The 17,515-nt window shown below is 33.8% G+C and overlaps 2 protein-coding genes across 4 annotated transcripts in view; both read right to left on the bottom strand.

Annotated features, from left to right (window-relative positions):
* The window catches only part of LOC142337601 (cilia- and flagella-associated protein 298-A-like), a 364,848-nt gene that overhangs the window by 145,549 nt on the left and 201,784 nt on the right, over positions 1-17,515 (bottom strand). The window lies entirely within an intron of this gene.
* The window catches only part of LOC142338375 (uncharacterized protein C7orf57-like), a 13,289-nt gene continuing 327 nt past the window's right edge, over positions 4,554-17,515 (bottom strand). The window contains exons 2-8 of one of the 3 annotated variants that reach the window (XM_075388100.1): positions 17,483-17,515; positions 13,904-14,104; positions 13,185-13,462; positions 12,333-12,424; positions 7,212-7,401; positions 5,243-5,400; positions 4,554-4,795 (exon numbers count right to left, since the gene is read on the bottom strand). In XM_075388100.1, coding sequence (XP_075244215.1) covers positions 4,723-4,795; positions 5,243-5,400; positions 7,212-7,401; positions 12,333-12,424; positions 13,185-13,462; positions 13,904-14,104; positions 17,483-17,492 — 1,002 coding nt within the window. In that variant the 5' untranslated portion in view covers positions 17,493-17,515 and the 3' untranslated portion in view covers positions 4,554-4,722. Of the gene's footprint in view, positions 4,796-5,242; positions 5,401-7,211; positions 7,402-11,357; positions 11,528-12,332; positions 12,425-13,184; positions 13,463-13,903; positions 14,105-17,482 lie in introns of all 3 variants that reach the window. The other 2 variants (XM_075388101.1, XM_075388099.1) reach the window with 2 other exon arrangements.

Here is a 17,515-nt window from a genome sequence, read left to right as displayed (position 1 = left end):
CTGTTTAACCTTGAAAAAAACAATTCACGACCAATACCACCAGGATATCGTTTTAGGAATACAAAATCCTGAAATTGTTCAAAATAGTAGAAATGAGCAAAAAAAATAAAATTGACACAAAAGAGCCAAAAATTTGAACAAAATCACAGTGTAAGGTCTAATGTTCGCAAACCGTAAACCTTGATAGCTCATCAAAAAAAAATTTAAAAAAGGCTCTAGATGTAGACTGTGCCTCGACATTTTTGGTGATAACTCTCACAGTTCTGTACAATAATTATAGCGAACGGTCAACATTGACTGCGAACAAAGGATCAAAATGCGAACAAGGTTTTTTTCATTATTACTAAATTTAGACCCAGAGATCAGAATCCGAAAATAATTCGTTTCCGTTCATTAAAAATTTTCTTTTGGCATAGGGCCACAATACTTCCTTCAGGTCAGCATTGATTTAAATTTAAATTCAATTTTGAATTTAAACATTTCTTTATTGTCTTTTTAAATTCGGTTGAATCTCAGGAGCTTCCATATTTTTCCAAGTGATTGGCCTAATTCTAAAATCAAACTCGTGAAAATTTTCTGCAATGCACTGAGCCGCTTTATGGTGATCTTCCTTTACAAATGACATCGGAGAGAAGTTAAATATATTCTATTCATTTTTTTGACGAAAAGATGTTCATGCTCTCAAAAAAGGAAGCTCTCAAAAATCCACATGTTCCGACCATGCTCATGCAAATTTTTGGCTTATTTGTCTTCCAAATAACAAAGAAACAGGAAATGTTCAAAACTTTTGTATTGAATTGAAAATAATTGGTGTTTGAAAACAAAAATCGGCATAAACTCAAACTATTAAACGAAGTAAATTATGCCACGTTAGAGGGTTGATGGGAAAAGCCATTATCGAGACTACGAGATAAAACTAAAAAGAACATCAAATAACAAAATCGTACTTTTAATATGACCGACACCTGATGTCTATTTTTGAGAAAAAAATAGATTTAACCGAGTCGAAATTGCATCACAAAAAGCTAAACTATACTAATATACGGTCAAACTGTTTTATAAAAAAAATTATCAAAATCAAAGATACCAAAACCGTTAGCTATCAACTGAACTCTATATATTGATCATTTTATGACTCCAAAGAGAGCAATAGAAATCTTTAATCATCGAGAGCTCGTCTTATGACCAAAAATGAACAAACAAATGCTGTCAACAATATGAAATCTAAAAAAAATGCTATAAAACAAGTGTCACAGCCATTAACATCAAAAATTGTTCCCCTATAACAATTTCATATATGTAAATGAGCCAGAGTTCGAGGTCAATCGAACCGGAGTTCACTTTGTAAATATAACAAGACGGCAAAAGCTTAGCTCAAAAATGGGCAACCATTAGATTTTTAAATATTGTTATGAAAGCTAGTGGAATCAAAACCAGAATATGATTTGGTTTACGTTTGCTCTAGTTTACTCAATTGCATTTCATTTGAGAGGAAGGAAACTGCGATCAGTCAAAAATGGCATCAAGCTCCAATTCGACAGGTTTAAGAGTAAAAGGAGGGCGATTATAAGCTCAAAAGCCATTGACAAAAAAGAAAACCAATAGCTTTGATCTGAAATTTTCAGATACTTTATTTTTTATCTCAAAGGGTAGCCATTGAAACATGTAATCCAAAGTATATCTTACGGCCACAACAAAAACGACAAACATAGGAAAAAATAGAAATTTTTCTGTTAATTTTCGCGACAAAACAGTGTCGAAGCAGTTAAATATATAAACTTTCATTTACGAACAGAAGATTTTTCAAACGAGCTTTTTTTCAACGCAATTAAATTGACTTGTGACCTGTCATTAGTGTAATAGTATAACAAAACAAAAAATTAAAAAAGAGGCAAATGTCCAAAAACAAAAAAAACAATTCCTATAAAATTTGTCCTAAAACTTTTTGAGAACTAAACTTGATCTCACTAGATTGAAGATTCCATTTTCTGGTTGAGGCTAATTAAAAACAATTGACAGAAAAACGATAAAGATGTGAACAATTATTTTTAAAACATGAACGAATAGCTTTTAAATAAAAAGACTAGACAGAATAACCTGTAGCCTCATAACTCGCCTTTAATATTGTCATTTATAAGACTAAACCATCAAGCTAAAATATAACATTGGAAAATAAATCTCAAAACTTCAAAAACAGTTTGACGCAAACATAGTGTGGAAGCCATAAAAACCACCCGCTTTTAAGTGAAAATGTGATATACGTTCATTGGCCTTCATTTACACGTTATTGGAATCTGTTTATAATTGAGCAATAATTTGAAAATTTTCCGTTCTTATAGTAATACTATAATTAACGCAAAAACAGAAAAAGGCAAAAAAAATTAAAATGACAACGCCCGACTCAATTCGATTATGTTTGTTATTGTAAAAACCTACGGCTAGACTTAAACTAGCCTAGATACTGCTGCTTTTAAGAAAAATTATTTTAGCTAAATGTGGAAACTTTTGGCTGATTGTATAATTTGACAAAAAATCAAGAAATCAAAATTGAATGATGAGTTTTGGATATTAACGAGATAAATTAGAAAATAACCCGAAAAATTTTAATTTCAGAGCAATATCATAGGGAAGGGAAGTAAAACTCCACCCTCAAAGGAGTGTCTTGAGAGTGATTTAGCAGCTTCTAGATTTGAACAGACAACAAATTTAAGTAAAGTGTGCTATATAATCTTAATTGGCGCATTTTGATGGAAAAATCCTGATCTTTGAAAAGTTCAGCCTAAATGATATCCAAAACTTCGAATGAAACAATTTTCCTCTGTATTTAAGGTTAAAATCAATAACACCGTTGTTAAGAATTTTAACAATTTTATCAAAATTGTTAAATAAAGTTGAGCAAAAATACTGAAAAATTGAGCAAAAGCAACAAAATCAGTCAAATGTTAACTAAATTTTGAACCTCAATAACGCAAAATCGAAAGAAGAAATTCAATAAATTTGGGTGGTAAAATTCATCCGAGGTGAGTTGGAGCAATAATAGTGTTTGTTCATTAACTCCTGATTACCATTTAAGTAAAAGTTAAGAAATGTATGTCAATTTTTAATAATCATTTTGATAGAACCAATGCTGCTCCCTGACAACCATTGGAATCCTGTGCAATCGAGCAAGTTCAATCTAAATCATTCATATTCTTTCGTCGGAATCTGTTTTAATAGTGTTTATTCTCGGTTAACCAGATTGTGTCATACATAAAGAGTTGGAATTTTCGAAAATTGTTTGTTAATTCATTGAGTGAATTGACAGGTGTTATGAACTCAGAATTTTGAATTTGATCTAAATGAGCGGTTCATTTTGTTTTACGATCATTAAATTTATGTGGGTCCTCGAACTCAATTGAATCTTTGATTTGGGTGTCATGTGCAAACTTGTGATGAACAACTACATTCAGTATTGATGATGACGCGCCAACTTTACGTCGCCAATTCTTCATATGCAGCAGGGTCCGCGTTTGCGAAAATCAGTGACAACATTTTTTCACTGCTTACTGCGTAGAAGAAATAAGGTTATATTCTGGTCAACATAGACAATAAAATTGCAGACAATCCGTAAAAACATTTGTCACTGATCTCAGAATAATCACGTTTTTATATCATCAATTTGTGAGCAAGATATCGTCTTCACTACACGTTAACTTTTAATTTATATTCAAAACTCTGATGGATTAATATTATAATTAACGCTCACCTCATTTTAAAAAGAAGTGCTAATTATATCCCATCTTTTTCTTTTAATCAGTTTCAGAAGCCTTGACGGATTAAACGATTAATTATCTCCCAATTCAGTTCAAACCACTATATGTGAGGGTTTTAAGTCTTAATTTTTGTCCAAACTTTTGACTGATTAGAATTAAAATTACCGCTCACTGCTTTTTGATAAGAAGAACCAATTATATCCCAGTTTTTTTTCTTTTAATCAGTTTTAGAATCCTTTCGCGGAAAGTAATTACCTTAGCGCGGATGTGGATGACATAAATTTCTGGAAAATAGTGACACAAATTTGTCAGTCTTTCTCGTTTGTCATCAAATTCCGCAACCGCGGATATCAGTGACGAGTATTCTCATATTTGAGCAAATTTGAACTAGTTTCCCTTACTGTCACTGTTGTCCGCGAAAACCTATAAAGCCTAATCTTGAAAAAAGGGCGAGCGGACAATGCTGACGTTTGCAAAATGTAGAATTGGCGATGCAATGAATTTAAGATTGCCGACAGTCAATGCCAAAGAACTTAAAACTCTAACCGATAAGAAGTTGGGAAATTGATTTTTGTCCTAACTGCAGTAAAAACATGTATCTCTCACAATAAGGGAGACAATTTTACTGTCTAAATTTAGTTATCTAGAAATGGGTTCTCTTGAAGCTAGAGACGAAGTATTGATGTCACTAATTGCATTTGGTGCTGAGCTCGTTTCAATTAAATTCTTGTTCATTGAACTCCTTTTCCATTCAATTTTTGTATGTTTCACCAGTACATTTAATTGTTGGGACAAGAACAATTGGAACAAATTTGGCTGTTAAATTACACCAAAATTGTGAAGATTTGACAAATTTCAGTAGAGTAAAATCATTTGTTTCTGAAATCCAAATTGACGGTTTTGAGGGCAATTGATATCTGCGCATTTTGATTGGTTCATTTGGTTTCTTTTTCGTGCAAACCGGTTCTCTTCAACAAACTTCTGGAACTGGTGCTACAGATGGGGTGGCTGCTGCATTGACGCGTGATGGAATCTTCTCAAATCTAAATGCACACACAGAGAACTAAAACCTGAGGCATCTTGCTATCCCGGTTTCAGGTGGAAGAAATGTTACTTGACAATTTATGGTCAGATGTGTGGTACCCTCCCAATTGACATGCACAATATTTCTGATCACAAATTAACTGTAATTATATAAACATAAGGTAAATATTGCCTTGAATTTACTTCAACGGAAGTTAAAAAAAGCTCAGTTATTGCATTTAGCACAACATTCTTTGAAAAAGTTACAAAATTTTTGTCACTTCTCAATTTCCAATGCCAAATTTTGGACGGGTCGATTGTTACTGGATTTGTCGCCCCCCCCCCCTCAATGCCTCAATGTCGACCACCCTCCCCCCCCCTTTCGACTAGGCAAGATCTTGACCATTTAGATTCATAGGTAGAAGTTTCTACTTTTAAATGTTTTTTTAATTGCATAGAGTACTCACCTTTTCATTTTGTAGAGACTAGAATTGGTCACTGGTCCATGATGTGCAGTCTTGGATGTTGTCCTCCAGGGCTTACTGGCTGTTGTTGTCTGACTTTTACTTTTTCCAACTGCTTCAACCGGCCCTGGGGCAGGCTTCTCTTGGTTTGCGCCCTCAATCTATAATTAAGAAAATATTACCTATTTTCTTTGAAACGGTTTTGTGATTCAGACTGAAGAATATGAGGATGTTCTAGGTGCAACCACACGTCCCTTTGTCAGATATTTTTATTATTCAAATTTATGATGAGAATAAATAAGGTTCTGTAATGTGAACCTTTCAGATTCGACATTAAAGTGGAACAAGGAGGCTAAGTAATGCGCGTTTGCACATAATGTTATAAGGTTGTGACACTGCTCGTTCACATTTTTGATTTGATTGTCTACCAAATGAAGAGGAGATTGTAAACTTCCAAAATTTCACATACTGTTCGAAAATAAATGATATTTGGGTAAAAACGTTGCTAAAATTGAACCTAATATAAAAATAAATAATGTTTGGCCTTATTAGAGGACCGATGATACATATCATTTAAAAAAACTACGAAAAATGACGGACAACAGAATAAAAAAAGACAAGAAAAACATTAATTGCAGCAAAAACTCAGTAAAAACTCAAAATACCATCAGACAAAATTTAAATTAAAACTACAACAATTCACTTGCCACTCACTATAAAGCATACGGCAGCTTTCCTTAATTAGAAATAAATTTGGGCAAAGTTCAAAAATCAATTGAATTTTCTAAAACGAAATAATTTCAAAAGTTTAACGACCATTAGCTTTTAACTGAAAAAATACTCAATATAGTAAAATAAAAATTCTTAGGAAAGAACTGTGAAATGAAATTGAGTTATTTTCAAAGTTAAAAGTCGTAACAGCTGTTAGTTATCAACTCAAAGCAATAGATATGGCTTTTGGGAAACCAAATGGACTTTCTCTATTAAGTCCAAGTCATAAGACGTTAAAAAACAAAACAAGTGCAGAGGAACAAAAAAAAATTACAAAAACATGGTTTCTATGTCATAAGAAACATGAGCTCAAGAGCTACTCAATGAAAACAAAGAATTTGCTTTTCAGGACTCATTTGAACGTAAAACGGATCTGTTTCAATAGATCCGTGATATGAAAATTGACTAGTCTGTTTTTGACATGAATAATATGGTAAAATAATTTCTAAAAAAATAGCGCCCCAGTACGATCGAAGGCGAGACATGAACTAGTTTTTCTATCGCTACAGCGTCTCTTAAGAACACGTAATTGGTCCAAATCTTGTTGCAACATATAATTTTACAAATTTTACAATTTTACAATTTGCAACATAAAATTTTAAAGTTTTACAAAATCTCCTAAAGTGAACAAAAATGACGCTAAAAGTGAACAATTTCACGTCAAATCAAAACTGTTTAAAAAATTTAAACCTCATTAATTCCTCGAAAAAAATTTTAAATCTTTTTTTAAAAATCTACAGTTGCGGGGCTTTCTAATGGTGGCACTCGCAACTCTCTGTGATGAGCATAAAGAGCTGTCAAAATTAATTGAGCAAAAAAGCCAGTTGAGCAAAAACTTCCTCACCGCCAAGGTGGGGTTCAAACATTTTTTTTCTAATCAGACCAGTTTAGTTGTACACGGAGAGCCATAATGCGTCGCAAATTACGCGATCAGGAAATGTTTAGTTGGCACTGAATGAAAGACTAGACGCTCGTTTTACATGGGTCTGATCAGAAGGGACCTCAATCTGACGTGGTCTGATGAGGAGCAAAAAATCTGCAAATCTTCAGCCTTGGTTGTTTATATGCTCATAGCTACCATAATTCCTTCAAATGTTGACAACCATTCTGCCGATCCGTGAAATCATTTGTAATTTTTATGCCGAAAGAATATGTGTAGTTCGGCGTCAGAATGAATGATATTTAGTGGACCAAAGTGTACCTGTGCTTGTGAGAGGGTTGGTTGTACATCGTACCCCTTCTGTGAGAGAGTGTATCTGAGGTTGTGAGAGTAGAGTCGCTTTCTCTCCTCATCCTGCCTTCTCTGTTCTTCCCTCTCCATCAACCAATCCCTCTGATACCCATAATTCAACAGTTTTGACAACATGGCTGGTTCTTCCTCACCCTTTGCACTGGAAACAGTGATGCATTAGAAATTTTTGTTTTTGGGGTTCTGTTTGCTTCAACCTTGGTTTCAGGTTAGCATGGGTTATAAAATCACTTTAAATCTGCCTAGTTGACAGTTTACATTAAAACGAACGATCAAAATAGATCTTAGATTCAATTAACGGGTTATTTTGAGCCCTTTCTTTCATTATGTCATTGCTGAACTTAACTTCACGAAATTCTGACCGTTAAGAACTTGTAATTGGACGCAACGAAACTAACATAAAACATATTGGTGCTCCTTTAAAAAACTTCAATTTGGAATTTCGACTTTCAACTTGGAACTCCGCGATCAAGACAATTTCAATAATGCCTTTTTCCAAAAATTTTCGTTATTTTGGTTTAGTAGAACATCATAATAAAAAACGCCCAAGTAGAAAAATTTCATGATTTGCTGCCAATTTTGTTACCATCGGCAGGTTCTCCGTTAATAAATATTTCATTGTTCTCATGCCTAAAATGGTCGGAGTTTTGATCAGAATAAAATATTTTTCATGACTGCCTGTTAAAGACGACAAAAAGATTTCTCTATTTTTGTATGCACTTTTGTATTTTGTTATTTACCTCATACAAGTTGGCTAGAAAAAGCTATTAAAAATTAGGATGAGAAAATTTCAAGTGATGATAAAATATTGCAGAGAATCATGAGTCAAAAAGATTATGTAAAAATGATGTGAAACAAAATGTCTTTTCAAATGTTGTATTTTTTATCTTTTTGTAACGTTGTTTTTATTGGTTTTTATGTAATTTTATATCTTATTAATAATTGTAGATATATCGCAAAAACACGACAGACTTAATTAAACGCAAATAAATGCATTTCGGAATTTGGGATGAAGAAAAAGAAATTTTTAGCACAGTTGAAGCATTTTTTTTTGATCACTTAAAATTGTCACTTGAACTTGCTTAATTTTGGCAAGAGCATCATTTTAGATCCCAAATTGCTTAAAGGAAAATTATATTTCCTTCTACTAGTAACATAGAGATAAATGTGGTTACAAAAGTCCATCATTTTGGTTATATCTTTTAAATTTATTTAAATACAAGAACTATCAAAATTTTTTTCTGTTTTTGCATTAGATAATTCATTGGCATTTTAAATCTCGTTAGCCGAAAATCATAAAGAAAAAAACGAGAACAAATCGACAATAAGTGAAAGTTGACTTCAAAATGAAAAGAAATAACAGAATCACAAAATTGAAGGAACACCTTCATCAACTTTACCAAATCAATTCGTGTTTTTTGGTATTGTTCTTTAAGCAATTTTGACTATTTTGTTCAACCATTTCCAATTTTTTGCATTGGTTTGGACATTATATTTTTTAGAGTTTTGGCAAGCAGTATAAGGAATTCATAATCATTAAACGTATCTTGTAATTACTATGAAAATTATCAGCCAGCTCCAACAGCAACTGTTTTCGTAAAACTAGGATTGAGAGGAAGTTTACAAACTGTCTGTAAATATATGTTTGAGAGTTCAAGGATTTTATGCAACGCCTCACTAATAGCTTTCTGAGAAATATGCATGACTTTTTTGCTCCATGTCGTAGTTTCTAAAATCATATAGAATACAATTTAACATTTTTTGCAAAAAAAATTGAATTTGGTGAGAATTTCAGCTCGGATTGATTCTTCTTGATATATTGCTTTAATTTAAAAAAATGTTGTTTGTTTTTCACCAAAATAACTTTTTTTAGATTTTCTAAAATGAAAAATGTTCATCTCATCCAAACTTCATTGCATTCGAGAGTATGATTATTATAAACAACTGACCGATCCGCCGTTGCTTAACGCCTTTTGGGGCAATTCTCATCGATTAGCCATTAATTGAGTATCTCAAAATTATCCTTATTTCATGACAACAGAGTACAAATTTTACAAACAACAAGAAATTCCATTAAGGGATAATTTTAAAATTTCAGTTCAATTAAAACTCTCTAAAGGCAGACGAATTGAAGCGACAAAAAACTCATTCTTTTTAAATGTTTTGTTAAAAAATAAATTAGATTCACTTTGACTCAACTTGTTAACGGCTTGTCATTCCACCAGAACCTTACATCTAAATTTATCAGTTTTTAGAAAAGAAAACTAAACTGGATCGCATAAAATATCTTTTTTTCTTTTTCAGGTTTCTTTGTCTCGTGCCATCCTTGCTGAACAAATAGACTTTTGCAACTCTGAAAAAAATTCGAATGCGTCGATTAATTGTTTCACAGTTCGTCCATCAATTGTTGCTCTATCCTGTGAATTCGATGCCTTAAAAGGCTTCATTTCAGGGATTTTATATAAAAAATTAATTCTTCCAAATCATCGATGCATTTTTGGGGGATTTAAAAATAATTTTTTTGAATAAAGTTTCAAAAAAATCTTTTCAATTAAACTCGTACAATAATTGGTTGTGTTATTTTCGTAATGCTGAAAAAAAGTTTATCGACAAACATTAATGTGAAGGAATTTGCAAAACGGTTGCTTCTATGACAGCTTCCGTTCTTTTTTTTTGGAAATCTAGTTTCAACTTTTTTTGTCAATTCAGAAATTCCAAAGAAATCATAGGATGTAGTAGAGGGGCACCAAAGCGTTACTTATTACGAAAACACTGGATTTCAGGGGAAAATGTTTAAAAAAATGACGCGTTTCTGCAGCTTTAAACAATCTATTGTTTTGGTGTTCAATTTTTGGCATTCATGATCATTTTAAAAAGCAATCAAAAAATGAAAAGTTCTCTTAATCAATAAGTAGCATTTCTATAGAGAATAGTCCAAAACACAAATCAATTCACACATACTTTTAGTAGTTAAAAAAATTTTTCTTGTTGATTTTTTTTAAAAACGTTTATTTCCATTCTTTATCCAAAAATTTTTCCATTCTTTAACTAATGACGATTTTTCAGCCAAAGCTTTTCATCTCAAATTAACTCCAGAAATCAGAAACAAGGTAGAGTTTAGATTTTTTTCAAGAAATATTTTTTTGTCCAATTTTTCTTATGATTTGATTATCATTCATGCTTGAAAAAATTGTTTAATTTTCCATCTTTCACACTAGATGGGGACCAAATGAAAAGAAAATTATTAAATTTTTGACTCAAGCTTTTTCTGCAGTTCTTCATTAAAAAATAATTTCTTTCCTTAAAAACTTAAAATTTTCAGCTTTTTTGAGTTGCTGGAAAATTAAACGATTTTCCAGACGAATCCAAGCTAGAATCATGACGTTACTACAAAGTGATTTTTCTCTTTTTTTCCTCCATTTTTCTGTACAATGCCTTTACAATCAGAATGAAGAAAAATTGCCGGGTGTATATAACCATTTCAAAAAGCATATTTCAAAAAGTGGTAGAACAATTAATACCAAATATACGACGCTGGAAGAGATTGCTATATCAATCTGTGCTGCGATTTACTCTTGCACTACAAATTAAACGGTGTTCCTTAACGGTGTTGTTTTTACTGGAAGACACGCAAATTATTACAATCATATCTTCAGATAAAAACTTTAAAAAATTATATCAAAAATGGATTTTTTTAGCTCAACAATTTGTACCTTTTCAAGTTTTTTTGCCTTTTTAATCAAAATTTTTACAATTAGACGCTGTATGTTTTTAATCATAGAGTTAAAAAAAAAGGTTCAGATTTCTTTCTTAACAAATAGCTCAAATTAATGTGTTTGTCAAAATATTCATAACATGGGTCAAAGTTTGAGCACACAAAAACTTCAAAATAAATTTGAAAAAAATGAGAGATCAACAAAATGCAGATAGATGCCTGCTCACATTTATTCCGGTTATGATGTTAGCAATAACCATTTAGTGTTAGTGGCATAATAAAGGGGTGACAAAAAGATGACAGAAGCCGCTGTTTCCACTATGCGCAACTAGTTATAATCATAATTGGTAATGCTGCGATTACCGAAAGCATGCTGAACTAACATGAATGTTCTCATGCGCAGGGGTAGCTCGGGTACAAAAGCAGGGGCCACTGGTTTTTCCTTAGCGGTTTGGGCGCGTGATCGGACTACAATGCCAGCTGGCTTCTCTAGGCTAACATTTCTCAATCGGGGTTCAAGGGGTTCTAACAGCCGCTTCTGCTTCGCTATCACCTGAAGCAACCAGTCATGTTAAATACACACGAGAGAGGTGTCACACAAAGCGGAAAATTGATTATAACGGTATTTTGAAGTCAGTTAGAAGTTATAGCGTTGAATCGAGAGCTTTGTAGATCGTACTTGCATCAAACACTTTGTCTTCAGCTGTCAAGAATAATCAAGACCTGAGGGAGCTGTGCGAGGGGTCTTCGTGACAATTCTAGGTACCGGATTGTCACAATCTTAGCAGACTTTCGAAGAAGTTTTAGCCTATGTTGATGTTTTTAAGGTTTTTATAGTTTTGCTAGAAGTATCAACAGCATGACATTTGAAAGATGTCTCAACTTTCATTCATCAGATAATTTTTCCCAATGATCCCATAAACGTATAGCGCATTTCAGGGTATAAAATTAGGGTAAAATGAAGTCTTTTCGGATTGAGACTTGCAAGGTTTGTAATGGTGGGGTTATAATAGGAAAATAATTGGGTTCTAGATTCGTTGACAAAACTTGAAACTGACTTCCTCAGAGCAATATATGGTCTCGATGAGAGTGAAGCAGCAAGTTTTGAAGCGCCAAAACCGATATGCATTTGTAAAACGCGGTAGCTTTTGGATAATGGGCTTTTGAGAATATATTAAATCATTGATTTTGGAAAATTTGTAAATGCAAAGAAATTTCTCATTGATATTGATAAAAAATCACATTTCAGCATTTTAAAACTTGCACAATTGTGACTTACACGGAAAAGGTTAATGTTAAAAGCATGGCATTGGTTGTGATAAGGGAGAAGGGCACGGGCATGGCAATGATCTATCTACCTGTATTGATTGACAGGGAATGAGGGGAGTCTTTTGTACTTAGGAAATGGCATCCCAGTCTCACTCAGGAGTTTGTCCACGTCTATAGATCTCTGTTCAGGAAAATATCACTTCAACTGGTATCAACAACATCACCTTTGATTGCTTAAAGCGCGATCAACATTCCGTGATCTCTGGAATGTTGATCAAAGAGTGTGGTCAACATCACGGAAGACATTGATATCGCAATGACCAATGCGCAAATTCTAATATTCCATTTTTTTCTCGTCAACGTCTATTTGTTTTTAAGAAGCTACATGGCCTGTGCATTTACAAACGAAATCGGCTTTATTAAGTTTTCAGCCATATTTAGTTAGGTCATATTAATTAATTAAATTGGTTTTCAGAATGACATGTTATACACTCAACACAAACGCATCACTCAATTACCACAGGTCATCAAAGGCTTACAAGTCAATAGGTTGTTACAGCTATTATTATTTGATTCGATAGAAGAGGATTGAATGCGAATTCCTGAACAGAAATTTTAATCTGACACGACCGAAGAACTCCTAGCGATTCGAGTCTTTGCATTGGCTACTCCGTGGTTACGAGTAATTTGATGCTTTATTTGATATTTAAATTAATCGCTAATGAAATGCACGTAAATGCCGCAAAAAGGCGTGTTCTGTTTTCAGAACTTTTTCATTTTTCATTCAAAATTTTTCATACTTAGACATTGTAATTGACAAGTAACTTGGTTATCATAACTATTGTCATCAACAACTATAGTTCAATGAATCACATTTTTCAAGTTACACAATATGCCTTGGTTAGGTAAGAACAAAAACTCAGAAACTAAATCTATCTTACAATGTTGTTCGGGTTTCGGACGTTATTGGCATCCCGACTCCAGTGACTCTGGCCATCCTGTCCAAACGGGACTCTGGCTCTAGTCCTCGAATTCAACTGCATGTCATCAGAGACCATGTACGCCTGATGTACCATATAGTCCGGCACTGAGGGTTTAGCTCTGGGTTTAGAGAGATCCTCGTCTTCGTTCTGGTCAGTTGGTTTGAATCCCCACCATTCTGGGACTGGGTACTTTTTAGGTTCGCTACTTGGGGCGCCTTGCTTGAAGTAGAGAAGATCTGAAATCATCTGTCAGAATGGCTGCCACTGATTTTTAAAAAATGAAAAAATTAGCCTAAATAGAAAATATGCAGCAAAAATGCGTGGGTGCATAATTGGTAGTCTTTGTTCAAATTTACTTTTATAAACATCCGTTCCACAGATCTCGCTTTCACCTGTTCAGTGAGCATTTTGTTACTATCACTATTCATTAGCTTTTTGTAAATCAAATACAGAGGATATCCTTAAAAAGTGTAATATTGATGCTATTGATGCTAGTCTCAACAGAATCCATAGAAAATACTACAGCTAATACTAATAGGTTTACCTTTAACTAATCAAATTCTCGCAAAATATCTTGCTACATAATGCATAAATTTTTCGTTACAGAGTTTTATCCTATTGGAAAATTAAGTATATTAAATGCTTCGAAACAGCATTTAAAAGTGCAGAAATCTTACTTTTCCTTCCACCCATCTTAGCCAATTTAATGTACTTGGAGTCTGTGTCTCGGATGAGGACCCCAGAGGGTTTGCCAGAGGGCTCTGTCTCTGCTGGAAGGTCACTCAGTCCGGGTATCTGGGACATGGGTGGCATTTCTGGACGGGAGTCTGGACTGGTCCCTCTTTCCCTCCTCCTTTGTGGTGCGTGGTAGAACCAATCTAATACAATTTTATTATGAAAACTCAAGAAATTTTATAAATCATTCTTTAAAAGTCATTTTTCAGACAAATATTTCTTTTGGCAATTTTTTTTCACATTTATTTTATTTAATTACCGATTTTTGCAATGAGAGGGGAAACCTGAACTTCAAATTCATGAATCTGGATTACGAAATGTCATGAATATTATATTGCTTTATATTTGTTCTCATTGAAAATCGATTTTGTGGGTTGCACTTTCAAAATGTGTTTCACTGGATGATTTGTTTTCTTCAGGATTTGGACCAATTAGATTGTTTCGATTATCCCAAATTCATTAAAGAGACATCTAACGAAGCAATTTATTTTTGATGTTTGAAATGAATTTTGTCGTAACGAAACTAATCTTTGCTTAAAACCCATTTTGGGTTGTCCACTTGTCGCAAGGTAAACTGTTTTTGATACAACGAGGCATACTGTTTGTAATTTTTGGAGAGTTTGTTTTTGAAGTTGGGCCATAATTTTGACCATCCCGAGGCATTTTATGCCATTAATTGTTTCTACTCCCTGTTTTGCAACCGAAGCCTTAATTTGCATTTAAAGTGAACCAATGTCTCTCATTTCTAGTGATTTGTAAACCACTTTTTTGTTGATGATTCGAAAAATTTTTGCATGAGAAATCATGTGAAGTCTGCCTAAAAAACGTGTGTTGTAACTCATTTCTCGGGTAAAAAAAAACCAACAAAAGGCCGATTCACACGAGAAATCGTGTAAATTTACACGATTCAATCGGGCTTAACCTCAGGATTTTTGGTGTGATTCGCACAATAAATCATGTAATACTCATGCAATTTTTCGTGTGTTTTCAACCAATCTTTCATGTTTTTTCACACAAAAAAATCGTGCGGTTTTCACACGGAAAATTGGTTGAGAACATCAGAGAACTTTATCTGATTTATCGTGTGAAATCTTGAGGTTAAGCCCAAGATATTCGTGCAAATTTACGTGATTTCTCGTGTAAATCGACTTTTTATCGTGTGATTCTTCTTACGCGTGAAATGGGAAAAACTTTTTTGTTGAATTAACATGATAAATCTTTAGTGTATATATATATATATATATATATATATATATATATATTTGTATATATATATATATGGATCTTTTCCGTTATATATATATATATATATATATATATATATATATAATGTATGTGTGTGTTGTCTATGTGTGCTCGCGCATATGTGTGTCTGTGTCTGGCTAAAACAAATCGAGGTAATTAGGTGTGTTGAAACTAGTTGAAATTTTGCTGAAACTGGAAACTTTCAGTTGATGCCAGGATGGCTGAACTTCTGGCTAATTCGCCCTAGCTGAAACTTTTCGTCAACTTCCTATTCCAATTATGAAATCATGAACAATAACCACTTTGAATTAAATGACACTATTGAGCCTTGTATGGCTCAATTTGAGCCTTGTTCAAAAAAAAACCCTCATAAAACGAGCCGTTAGCCGTTCAGGCCATTTTTGCTAATTGAAATAAGTAGGCAGAATAAAATCACTTCTGATTCACGCGTTATTGGTCCAATGTTTTGGTGGTTTTTGTACTTGTTTTAAAAACCCATCCAAACCACAATGGGGTAAGCTAAACGGTACTACTTTAACGTTATGGAACGGTTCAGGAAGACTAAAAAGTGCCTCTGTTTTTTCTTGGACTACAGAATTCAGAAAACAATTCTTCATTGGGTCTTGTGCTGTATAATTATCACATGCTATAGCTCAGACACTTATATTGCTTAAACATTGCCCCCTATTGTTTTCAATTGTATATCCGAAAAATTTTTTGGGGGGGGGGAGGGGGATGGGGGTATAATGGGAAAGACCCAAAATTTGCACGTTCTCTGGGGTCGTAAATGTAATAAGCACGGTAATCTGGGGGCAGAAACAGAATAAATTCAGTTTTTCTTTAAACAAGCAGCATCAATACACCAAATACTTAAGTGCAACCAAAGTTTATGCCAGAGACCAGCCCAATTCTGCCTTATAGAGGCACCAATTCTGCACCAGAGAAGAACAAAGCAATTTTTCACAGGCCAGCTGAAGTTTACATCTAAAAATGGGATCTTTTCCGTTCGTGCCCCCCCCCAGTACGTTATGCGCCCCCCAGTTACAGAGCACGTGTCATTACACAATGAATCACTATATAAAAAAATTGCACGAGCTTCTGGGAGGTGCAAATATATGCACCCACTAAGCTGGGGGGGGCACAAACGGAAAGGATCCCATTTTTAGATGTAAACTTCAGCTGGCCTGTGACAAATTGCTTTGTTCTTCTCTGGTGTGGAATTGGTGCCTCTATAAGGCAGTATTGGGCTGGTCTGTGGCATAAACTTCGGTTGCACTTAAGTATTTGGTGCATTGATGCTGCTTGTTTAAAGAAAAACTGGATTTATTCTGTTTCTGCCCCCAGATTACGGGGCTTATTTCATTTACGACCCCAGAGAACGTGCAAATTTTGGGTCTTTCCCATTATACCCCCCCCCCCTCCAGCTTAGTGGTCAGATAACCTATAGCCCCCATCATGGTAAATATACCATAATGGGGGGCTATAATTTCAGGGGGTGGGCTATAATGGGAAAGACCCCAAATTTTTACATAGCAACGTGCATAACAAAATTCTAATTGGGGCAAAAAATCACTGGGGCGAAACAGAACAGATCAGAAAAACTTTGCATGTATATCTTAGAACGCATCACCCTGTATGTTCAAAAACGGTCTGCGTCAAAATTTAGGTCAAACATAGACAGACCTCTGGTGTTTGAATATGCACTGCGCCATCTAAACGGGCTACAACCTCACTTTAAATTATATACTCAACAATTCAGCTGAGTTTTGAAAAAAAGTTGAACTACAAATGCACCCGCGCTTTATCAAACGATTATTAGGTGTTACTCCTAAAAAGAGCGTTAAAAATTTTAGGCTATTTGTTACTATATAAAAACGGTTTGATTCATAGAATTTGTCCTTATTTTGCAATGATAATTGAATTCTGTGTGAAAACAAACAAAAATATCCAATGCTCAAAGCAGTCACATTTATGATCAGAAAGATTGAATAAATTCCCATCCCCGAGAATTGCAAATTGTTATTTGTTAATTTTTGGCCACCTCATGAAGATTCCTGTATATATTTCTATATAGCTTCAGCTAAATTTTATTTATAAAGAGGCAGAAATGTCGAAATGTCGATAACTTAAATTTTGTAGTATTTTCTTTTCATTTTTAACCGCATCGTATATATACCTTAATGGGGAAGACTGGATATGCTTTGACCCAGCCAAGCTACAATGGCATATTGGGTAAGATACAAATTTTTTTTCTAAATTCTCACGTTCCTACTAACCTGAACTCATGCTGAAGATGTTTGCCTGATGAT

Source organism: Convolutriloba macropyga, chromosome 4 (genome assembly GCF_964194025.1).
Source record: "Convolutriloba macropyga chromosome 4, txConMacr16.3, whole genome shotgun sequence".
NCBI classification, from domain to species: domain Eukaryota; kingdom Metazoa; phylum Xenacoelomorpha; order Acoela; family Convolutidae; genus Convolutriloba; species Convolutriloba macropyga.
Note: the sequence above shows the minus strand (reverse complement) of the source record. Positions and strands in the feature narration are given on the sequence as shown.